Here is a 12,080-nt window from a genome sequence, read left to right as displayed (position 1 = left end):
CTGCAATGTTTTGTCATTAGCAGAATTTAAGATTAGCAAGATGATTTAACTGTTGGATTTAACCTCCCAAGTGTCATGGGTTCCCACTTGGTGGAATCTATATTGAGCTCAACAGTGTGTGTATAAATAAAGACCATATTCTAGAAAGACAGCCAGTCCTGAGAACATTAACAAATTGTTATTAAATCCATTGCTTGACAGATTTTTCTATCAGTCTAATTGATTAAAATAAGAACTTTATTTGTAGTTGAATTTGCCTGGTTTCCATTTTGCCTAGATGTTATTATTGCTATTTTCTCCACGTAGAAATGTGGCATATTAAGGGCACAGACCCCTGAAGAAGACTTGACAGGACTTGCAGATAGCACAGAAACATCCAGCACCCTAACCAGGTCATATATTAGCCTTCCTCCAAACTAAACAGATTGCTCTTCAAGCACCCAAACAAAACAGTTTTTCTCCATTCTTCAAAACTCTAAGACAGTTGAACATTGAACTAATGAGAAACAGAAGACTAGAAACATCTGCCTGTCAGTAGGTAGCCGATTCCCATTCTTAATGTAGTAAATATGAACATTTAATTTAAACATTCAGCTACATAATACCCAGAAGTATTTCAGAAAATGTTACAGAATTTGTTTTATTGCCTAACAAAAATGTTTGCTACAACATGGCTGGAGAAATAAACTGTCTGCTCTTTCCCTTTTATGATTTGTAAATCCATAATGATCAGGATTTCTAACCCAATTTTTTGTCATGGAAATGTGGGCAACCCGGGAAACAGGAATGGAAATTCTGCAAATCATGTCTGGTTTTATTAAGAGCTGAAGTATTACCCACCAAATCGAGTAACTCCTGAGGACCCTCAACAGTGACAAAACTGCTCTTTTTTTCAGTCTCCAAACACTTAAGTGATACTAAGTTGACAAGCAATGGATCATAACTTTAAATACAATGTAACATCGTAGACCAGGAAGCACGGTGCAGGCTTGTTAAGGACTGCTATCTTCTTTATAAAACTACAACATTTCATTAAATGTTATATATTAATGGTATAAAGGAAAATTAACTTGATCCTACTGTTAGATGGACTGACACTTTGACTTGAACAGTGTCACACCTGCTGCACTTCCCTTTTTTTCAGTCTGACTCAATTAGAAGAACAGAGTCCAAACTTCTGTACTTGCCAAAAGAGATCCGCAGCTGAGGTCCTGTCAACTTTACGGTGGTTTTAAGATAAGCGGAAAACTCCTATTGCTAAAAAAAAACCCAAAACATCAACTTGAACTTGTAGAATTTAAAAGTAAGACTATTCTTACATATCTGTCTTCTGAGCTTTGCCCAAAATTGAAGGCAACATCCCTGCAGCCCTGCAGATTGACTTCATCTACAAATTCAGACCATCTATGTAATAAGTAAGACCTAAGATTTTCCACCCTTTTCTAGATTACTTTTATTTAAGACACTTTTGTAGTTAAGGCATAAGAGCAAGGGACACAAAGAGATCAACAAGCACCTCACAGCACATAGAGCATGTCATACCTGAATTCTTAACAAATGTACAGAGTGAAGCAGTGATTTTTCTGGCATTTTTGTCATGCTCTCTGCTCTTTGACAAAGGCAGTCAGAAAGGACAGAGTGTGCCCGCCAAAGCTGGCAGATATGCTTCTGAAAGAAGCAACATGTATAAAGGAGGTAGTTCAAGACGTTCAGCTAGCACAAGCCTCAACAGTAGACTTTCTTAAACCTAACAATGCATCAAATTGAAGAGCTGTATCGCATCACATTGCCAAAAGCATGTTTCCCTTACACCTAACCTTTAGCATCAGATTTCCCTGACAGTCTGGGATCAAATCATCAGATTTCCCTGGTAGCCTGTAATCTAGTGACAACTCAACTGGTTGGAGACTTGAAACGACACAAGTATTTGTGAAGCTAAGATGTGACAAAGAATTAATTAACATGATATTGCTGATTGCAGAAGACAATTTTACTATATAGATTTATCTGTATCTTATGGTAAATAAACAGTCAAGCAACTAGATCCCTGAAGCTCTTTGGTGATCTGCAAGTCAGTAAACTGCAGAACAGACTTGGAAAACTTCTGATTACTAACACATTATGTCTTATATCCCCTATTTGGACTGCTTTAAACACCTAAATTCTTGATTATGGATCATGGGATGATCGTCTGTGGGCAAGCACAACCAACCAGAATCAATAATTACAGGTAACATGATCAGAGGCAAACAATTTCCCAGCACAAGGCTGTTCTGCAAGTTCCTTTGGATGCAGGCAGTTGAGCTGATACACCTCAGAGCAGATTATGGCCATTTACCAACAGAACATCATCTCTCCTGACAGGAGAGCTGATATCTGAATCAGAATTAGGAAACAGACTAGGCACTGCAGCATGTCAAGGGCTGCATCCAGCTAGCTACAGGTGCCTCCACAGACCAGCACAGAAAAACATTAAAAGGACTTCCTGTCAGGATTAAATGCATCTTACAATATTAAGTGCATCTGAAGATGCACTTAATGAAACTTCTCCCTATAATGCAGAAACCTGTGAATGACTGGAAGAGATAAATTTGCCTAGATGGTTAAAAAAATAAAACCCAACCCAAAATCCCCAGTTGTTTTGGTGAGTGGTTTCAGTGATATTTCCCACACGTATCTGCTCAGGCAGCTAAATAAAAGAAATACTAATTAAATTTGGAAGAATATCAGAGAAACCATAACTTTATGTTACAGCTAGGGGGTAGGGTAGTTATTTCATTAACAGTTTCCCTGGGTTTTGTTTCTTTGGGATTTTGGGGTATTGTGGTAAAGGCCTAAGGGAAGAATCAGAGACTGAAGTTTTTATTGTGCCTTGACTTTTTGTTTCTTACTCTTGTTGAGGTAAAATGTAAAATTAAAACAGAAAAGGAAGTGAAAAAATTGAATCCAGAAAATGGAAACTATGATAACTTTCATTTTGAAATGACAGCTGAGAAAGTAAATTACAAAATACATTTTTTTTTTATAATGGCTAAACAAAACCAACTCAGTGCCTCAGAATTTGAATGATGAAATCTCAGCTGTAAATCACAAGGAGATCAGATTTGATATTTTAACAGAGCAAGTAAAAGTAGAAATTTTGACTTATAATTTGCTGTCCTTGAGTCTCAGATACTGGCAGAGAAGATCACCAGACACAGAACTAAACTTTGTTTCAATAAATGATAAGAAGCTATCCTTAGCAGATTGGAAGATGACATTATTTCTGTTACTTTTCAATCTAAAAGATATTATCGATTGACACATGATTTCTAGTTCTGATGGAGAATCAATGCAGGGAGGCACCCATGGCTTTGCAGACTATAGATACCTAATGCAAAATTCAACAAGGGCAAGTGCAGAGTCTTGCACATGGAAAAGAACTTCATGTATCAGTACAGGTTGGGGACCCGTTGGAGCTCAGTGAAAGGGAAAAAGACCTGGGGGTCCCAGTGGATGGAAGGCTGACCATCAGCCAGCAATGTGCTCTTGTGGCCAAGAAGGCCAATGTCATTTTGGGGTGTATTAGAAGGGGTGTGGTCAGTAGGTTGAGAGAGGTTCTCCTCTCCCTCTACTCTGCCCTGCATCTTGAATATTGTGTCCAGTTCTGGGCCCCTCAGTACATAAAGCACAGGGAACTGCTTGAAAGAGTCCAGCACAGAGCCACAAAATTACTTAGGGAGTAAAACATCTTCCTTATGAGGAGAGACTGAGAGAGTTGGGGTTCTTTAGCTTGGAGAAGAGGAGGCTGAGGGGTGACCTCACTAATGTTTATAAACATGTAAAGGCTGAGTGGCAAGAGGATGGAGTCAGGCTCTTCTTAGTGATGCCCAATGACAGGACAAAGAGCAATGGGTGGAAGTTGAGGCATAGGAAGTTCCATGGAAACATGGGGGAAAATATTTTCACTGTGAGAGTGACAGAACACTGGAACAGGCTGACCAGGGGGGCTGTGGAGTCTCCCTCTCTGGAGATATTCAAGACCTGCCTGGATGCATTCCTGTGTGACCTGCTCCAGGTGATCCCACTCTGACAGGGCAGTTGGACTAGACAATCTTTTGAGGTCCCTTCCAATCTCTAACATTCTGTGATTCTGCAATGCAACAACATGACCAAAAAAATTTTTGAATAGCCTTCTGACAGCCTTACAATAAAACATTTTTGAAAGAAATTTTGCAGTATTTTCCCCAACTCAGTAATGCTTTTAAGAACTCTAATTAAAAACAGTCACATCTTTAACTACATCCCCAATCAACTTAATCACTTAAAATAAAATTTCCACTGACTTAAATGCTGATCACGGTGATGAACAGGCAAAGAATGAAGCAAATGCATACAACATGAGCTGGAGCACTTGGCTGAATTGGAGTATCTGCTGCTACAAAGCTTGTAAAATTTACACAGCTGAACGACACAGAAATTCTACCTTTGAATTAGCACCTCAATCTATTTTTAAGGATTTCAAGCATAAATACTTTCCACACATAGTAAATTCCTGAGAACAGACTGACAAGGCGGGTAAGATAATGTGATTTTCCACAAAACATAGCAAGGGAAATCTAGCACAAAGCCAGCTTACCAACAAGAGAGCTTCAAATAAAAGCATCATGTCGTATTTGAAGCCTTTATAGGAGATTCACAGCTTTACACCCAAGCTACTCCCTCACTATAGGACACTAACTGCAGTGAACCTGAAAAGCAGTCATGTTGCCCATTTCAATGTGAACACAGATTACAAAAGGACATTTTTGAAACCGAATTAAGAGAACTGTGCATGCAAATAAAGGCAAACTGAGTATTTTATCTTGTATAGAAAATCTTCTTGAAAACTCTTTAAAGTATATGCAGTGGAACTTTCAGGCTGCTAACGAGAGATCACTTATGAAACCTTGAAAACATTACAAAATCCTAAGAATGTGCCACTGCAGGGATGAAACTCTGAACATCATTAGTAAGGTTCCTGGAATTTTACAAACATCTGTTCCAGATATTACATTCTGACTTTGCAAGTAGCATTAGATTTACTTTAGTAGGGCAGTTCCTAAAAATATAGAATATTATGCTACAAAATGCTTGACAAACTTTCTTACTGATAAAGCTGTGCAGTTTTGGGCCTCTTTTATAAGAGCTGGACACAATCTACACATTCAAATCAATTCCTGTTTGTCTCACTTTTAAGCATTTTTACAAGAAAATATTTCAGAGTTTTCTAATCTTTGCCAAACTTAAAATATGCCATACCTGCTGTGAAAAATAGATACTTATCCTCCTGGCAATGTAATGAAATACTTAAGTTCCTGGTCAGTCTTTTTGTTTCACAAGAAAAAGAATTTCTTAAACTTTTGCTTTAGCATAAGTCACCTTTTATGACTTTTCTTGCTCGAGACTTTCTCCAACTTGTCCACTTTTCTTCACATTTCTCCAAGTTCAAGCCCCAAACATTTCCTTGAGGCTTTATTTCTTTTGTTTACAGGAATAAAAGAAAAATGTCAAGCTTTGTAAGCTACACTGGTGTCCATCCATACTTTGACATTTTTGCAGTGGTATGGTACTGGTCACACACTTCTTTGAAGATGAAATACGCTCACAGTATTTCCTAGACTTATATTGCCTTCTTGTCTATCTTTAGGCTATATTTCTGAAGTCTGTTATGAAAAAGTTCCTAGGACCAGTAGGAATCTCTTGAATCAGTTACGTTCACTCGTAACCAGTAGTAGTAGTAGTATTACATATTCTCACTGAAATAAGTTCAGAATTTAAACCAAAGAAAATGCTTGGTCCCACTAGCACATTGGCTTTCCTTTAGATAATCCTGCTACCTGGTAGCCGATTACTGCAAAGGCATTTTTAAGAAAAGCATATTCATACCCAATTTGTTACAATTTTTTCTTGCACTAACTTCATCCCTCATCATTTCCTCCTCTTCAAGATTTATATCTGAGATGTAGTTACACGCTGAAACAAAGTCCATTCTCACTCTTTCTTCCCAACAAACCCAACCTAATTTATTCATCTTTTGAATGACAGCTATTCAAAAGCCACCTCTGAAATTGTCAATTTGAATACATCCCAAATACTTAAAGACTGAAGAGCATAAGTTAGGTTACATTAAAAAAAAACCTGTTGATTAACAGTTGGTAAAATAACTAGCTTACAGAACTAATTTTTACCGAAGGTGCTCTGCTTAAGCAGTATGTAAAGCAATATAAAATTAATAAAAACAATGAATAGGAACTGCCTATTTTGCAGCAAATCAAGGTAATTTTAGATAAAAACCCAAAGCCAAGACCAAACCCAAACAAACTGATTGCACTCAGTGGCTGATGAATTTTAGGCAATCACATTTTCATGATTAGGCCATTTGGCCATCACCACCTGTTGACATAATTTTTTTAACTCACTATTGTATATGAAACTATTCTTGGGCTTACAAGAATAAGCAAGGACCAAAGGAGAGAAAGATTGCAATTTATTCTTCACATATAAAGACAAACATTTACACATGCATATTAGATAAGACTGTGTTAGACAAACACAAAACATCCTAATAAAAACACACCCCAGCAGCCAAGAAATTTAGAAAGAAGTCAACAACATCCTGTCCTGGGTAAAGCAAACAAAAAAAATCATGAAAAGACAGTTGAACCTGAGGAATTGTCTAATGCACATGCATTGCTTTAATGATAGCTTACAGTTAAAGGAGGCTAAAATCCTGAATGAGGAATTCTGAAAACATTGCTCCCACAGTTCTTTACATACGCGTTGTTGGTGATAATGAAAGCTTCCAGCATGCACTTGAAGTTATAGGTAATATAATAAAGACACTGAGACAAATATACAAGAGACAAAAGAAGACTTACCTCGTTGCTGGAAGAGTACTAACGCGTGTAAAGAAAACAGATGGTTCTACTTCAACATGCAGACCTAGTGAAAGGTTCCGGTAATATCCTTCAACATGCCCTGGTCCACCAGAGTACTTAAAATTCAAAATGGCTTCCAGTGTCTAGAGAAATAGAAGAAAATTACTTATTAGCTATGTTTCATCACTATGCATTTCACAAGTTCAATTAGGTTACACCATAGAAGCCATTTACCAAAAAAGCTTCTACGCTCTCAAGAATCTGCTTTCCTGTCCCATTCATTCTACTATCTCATGAAAAAAAATACAATCTAACCAATAACTGCATCTTAGGTGAACAGCTGACTTCTTTTTTCCCAATTCTTCTGAAAAAATAAAGAGTATAGAACACAGTTAGACTTCCCTTTAGGTAATTTTTGTCCATACCACATCTAATACTGAAAAGAAGAGCCTTTTTGTGTTTTTTAGCTTATAACAGTTTAGGTTTATTAAATGCTGTGTTCTTTCCTACTCTTAAATAACCTTCACCACTCGTTACTTTCATAATCAAGTGGAAAACATTTATTGTTTCAGTGTGGACAGATAAAGATGTTATAAAAGTAAAGGCATCTGGTCTCTCAAGAAGTCACTGTAAACATGTGCTCATCCCCATTAATTAACAGATTAAAACAACACTGTTGAGCAGATCTACTGCTTGAACCTTTTCTTTCTTTGATGTTCATTTTATGTAACATGATTGCTTTGCAAATATTACAAATTAAGATGATCCTCTAGCATTAGTGTTATGCACTTACTACGCTCAGTAGTGGGTCCTTTCCCTTAACAAACAGCACACCAGTGGGAAAAGCATGCTAGTCCTCATGTCATCATCAATGCTCAAGCTCAGAACAAACTGTTGATTCATCTAAATTGACTATACATTACTCCTTCTTTTATTATGTTGCTGAAATACAATTTCCTGGAAGCAAGGCAAGAATTTGGGAAGCATCATGAGATTTTTATTTTTGTGTTTTCTCAGCTCTATTCCAGTCCCCAGGCAGCAGCTATTACCACATCTCAGAGCAAGGACAGGGGCAGCAACAGACCTCTATCCTAAGCCTATCTCTAGAAGGACAGTCATTTCTTAGAAAAGACTTAGAAACAATGCCTTTCTCCTTTTTGGTTTGCTCTTAGCTCATTCTTGATTAAAAACAACAACAACAACACAGTAACAAACTCAAATTACTGACTTATCCATCCAATCATATGCAATCAATATTCAAAGTACTCTCTCTTTCAATTCAAGATTTACAAAATAATTCATGAAACTTTTTTTCCATAATCTCCAAGGAACAATAAGGATTTTCTAATTTACAACAAACCATTTATATTTGATACCATTCTGTTCCTAGGTCTGGCTAAAAAAAACCCCAGAAACACAGACATAATAAATTTCTTAAAATAACCACAACCAAGTGATTTAAATACCAAAATTAAGAGGTTTGTGTATTGCTGTATGTACATGATTAAATATTTTGCCTATTTACCATTCATTTTAATTCAAGTGGGTTGACTCAAATTCCTAATTTAGTTTCATTAAAATTCATGAGTCACCTTATAACACATATAAAAAAACCTTTACTGGGCACTCCGGACATACCCATCAACTCTGTTTATGTCAATGCCTAATTTGTAGTTAATGAACTCAAATTTATGTTCTGTCAGGAGAGCTAATCAATATTAAGTACAAAAATTTTAAAAAGCACAAGCCCATTCAAAACATCCTTCAGTCTAATTAATCAGCTGGACCATTTAACAAAAATCAGAACCAGACTCCATAAGTACAGGGCTCTGACCCTACTTACATCATAGTGTCAAAACAGGCTTCAGTTTCAATTAGAAAACTTGCTGATGACCCCATGTGATCGACACCTCATACTAGAGAGCAGGAAAAAGAAAACCTGACGGCCTTCTATTAATCTAGACAACAGGAGGGCATTCTCTTCTCACCCAAAAATGTGAAATCTAACTGGATACTTCTAATACTACAGACACAACAGATTGTGAAAACTACAAAACAGTCAAACTTAAATTCTCTCTCTGGTTGTGATCATTTGCATTGACAAGAAATTCTACAGATAAACTATTTAAAAAAAGAAAACGGTTTTAACTTCTCTCACACGTTTTGCCTTCAAATATATTTTCTGTAGAAAACAGGTATCTTTCCCCCCCCCCCCCAAAAAAGGCATTCTCTCCAATTTGCTCATGAAAATCTTTCCCGTGATCACTAACATAGGAGAAATGGAAGCCAAAATCAGGAAAGCTATTTGAATAGCACTGTGCTATGAAGGAAATGCAAAACATTTAGCACTGAAGTTTCCAAACAAAGTGAAAAATCATTAGCACTCTTCTGCCAATCCCTCAATAGTGACTGAATCGTAGTGTCTTTCAAACATTGACTTCTAAGTGCCAGTTCAAACAGTTGTAATCTACCACTCAGATTAAATATATCTACTGAACTACTACTACAATACTTTCTATGCAAACTAGAGGGTAAATCTAAAGAGAATTTCCAAATAATTCTACAGAATATTGCTACTGACACAGACGCTAGAGTATTACTGATCGAGAACAGATCTCCCCAAAACAGCTAATGACACATGAAACATAAATGAGGAGGGGAAGAGCAATAATGAAAGGGATTTCTTGTGCTAGGAAGATAAATAGGATGATCAATCCTTTCTGTATGCTTGTTCTCAAGTATGGAGGCTGAATGATTACCAATACATTCAAAGCTATATGTAGCAAAAATTGGCTTAGAAAAAGAGTACATTAAAGTAACTATAACTCAAGGATGTAAGAATCCACCTGCAGAGATGTAATCACTATATCCTGTATGTAGCTTAATTTAACATTAGCACCTCTCATAATAAGTCTGATTTTTAAAGACAAAAGTCCTTCAAGACACAAAGAGCCATGGAAGAGTCATTTTAAAAAGGAGAAATAATTACTGAACAGCAACCTTAGATATAATTAAAAAAGAAATTACCAATAATGAGAATAATGCACACAGTAACTGAGTGAGTAGTCAGGAAACTCGACTTTGTAGTGATAGAGAGTTAAGGAGTAAACAATGCATAAAAAGTTCATGTACTTTCCTCCTCATTGCTAAAAAATACTTTTTTGCATCTAAATGTTTGGCTCTGAAAAATTCATAAAATTTGAAACAGTTCAGGTCAGGAGCTCGTGGGTTTAATTCTTCTATCACCTATCCTGCTTAGTAGATTTGTTTCTTTATTCCTAAACAATTTTACTAGCAATAGCAGTAATTCACATTGTATCCCTGTGTGTATCTTACTGCCAGAAGAACAAGAGGATTCTGGTTTTCAGTAGTTCCTCTTACAGCACCTCATCACAATACACACTGCATTTTGTGTTTCAGACAGCAAAGCAAGGTTTTGTCCTTGCTCTTTTCTTACCAAACTGAAACACTACTTTTAAATATTTATTAGAAGTGTTTTCCATAATTCAATTAACAAATCACACTTCATGAGAAAGCCTCACACATTTTCAGGTCTTTTCTAAATTCCTTTAGTGTAGTAGAAATGACATTAAGTAGATCTCTACATTTGACACAGGATGAAATGCCAGTACTTAGTTACAGGCAGTGTGCTCCAGAGACTGGGCAGATACTGGCTGCAACAACTGTGAGGAAATACCAGAACACACCATTGCAGGCTCCCAGTAAGGCCTGATATTTAAAACTTAAAAAGTAGCATAAAGACCAGACAAACCCATATTTCTACTTTAGCCTCTGAACTGCTTACAGAAAGCAATTCTTAACAATTTCTCACAGGATTTTAGGGCTGAAAATTTTAAAGAGAATTTATTCTAGGCATATAATCTTTAAAAATACATTCCTCTTTAAAAAAAATCAATTAATTACTTGCCCAACAGTAAACTTTTTTTCCCCCAAATACCATCATGCTCCTGATATAAGCTAATTTGCTTTTCATGCAAATTAGCACTAGCAGGACATGCTCCATGCATTCATCAATGCTCAGCCATTCTTTCTGACCTTCAGTACTTTTTCTGATTGGATACCATTTCTTTGCATTGTTTTTCTCCTTAAAGAGAATAAAAACTCCAATTATGTTAAATTCTCCCTGCTTCCCTCCTTCTTACCTCTCCTTCCCCGACCCTTCCACCATATTCAAGTGTGATGGGTAATCAATGATATTCATCAATAACAAAGATAAATTAAAATGTATTAGTTCATCAGTTTCATCTAGCAAAAGGAACAGAGAACCTCTCTCTACAAAATTCGTCTCTCCATTTCTTCTATTGGGTGCCATACTTAAGTTCTTTTAAGAGCTTTAAGGATTGTATAAATAAATCACAGTTCAGGAATTTCAGCTGCCTAACTGTAACTAATTAAATCATCTGGCAGTAACAGAGAAAGTGAGTTTCTCCAATTAACCACACTCTTTCCAACAGCAGCAGGTAACCCTGACAATAAATACATGAGTAACAACAATCAGAGATAGCCAGCTGACAGTGTGCTCAGAGTACCACCACTGACACGGACAGCATCCCACAGCCTCAGCTCTATGGGTGCAGAAATGCAGAGATGGTGGCATTTCCAGGTCTCTGCCCTTTTACAGCTTTCTTGCAGCTTCTGGAACATCAGGCTGTGCTCTCCTCACGGCTGTCATACTTGCATAGCCCCACAGGACCTCTGCAATGCTTCAGGCTGTAGACCACAGTTTCAAAGGTACATTCACACCTTTTTCCTGCTCCTTGCTGCCTCAGGTCAGTCCTACTCCCTCACCTTTTGTTAATGTCGAGAAGCCCTGTAGTTCATCTCATCTACATAGCCATCATGGAGTGGAGTAGGGCGTGGTTGCCCTAGATAAACTAGATTTTTCATCCTTCTTGCACATGTGAATCCATACCTCAATTACCCATCTTTACCACCAAAATTACCTGGATGAAGCACTGCTGGACCAAACCCACAAATGTGCAAGGCTTGCAAAATGCAAGTTTTCAAATCCAAGCATATAGGATGTGCTGCTGCAGCAACATGGTTCATCCAGAAATGCAGTACACTGAAGATAGCTGAATCTTTTTTTCAGGGCAAGACCAGAATGTGAGTACTGGGTGGGAAATGGAGGTGGCTTAGAGTTAATCTCATGGAAAAAAA

General features: G+C 37.1%; 1 protein-coding gene across 3 annotated transcripts in view; it reads right to left on the bottom strand.

Moving 5' to 3' along the window:
* The window catches only part of TRAPPC9 (trafficking protein particle complex subunit 9), a 441,084-nt gene that overhangs the window by 290,612 nt on the left and 138,392 nt on the right, over positions 1–12,080 (bottom strand). For all 3 annotated transcript variants that reach the window (XM_068155470.1, XM_068155472.1, XM_068155471.1), the window contains one exon: positions 6,900–7,042. In XM_068155470.1, coding sequence (XP_068011571.1) covers positions 6,900–7,042 — 143 coding nt within the window. The remainder of the gene's footprint in view (positions 1–6,899; positions 7,043–12,080) is intronic.

This window comes from Melanerpes formicivorus, unplaced genomic scaffold, assembly GCF_026170545.1.
Source record: "Melanerpes formicivorus ecotype bairdi unplaced genomic scaffold, bMelFor1.0.p_v2 SCAF_32, whole genome shotgun sequence".
Taxonomy (NCBI): Eukaryota; Metazoa; Chordata; class Aves; order Piciformes; family Picidae; genus Melanerpes; species Melanerpes formicivorus.
The sequence above is the reverse complement of the archived record's forward strand: the minus strand, read 5'-3'. Positions and strand labels throughout refer to the sequence as shown.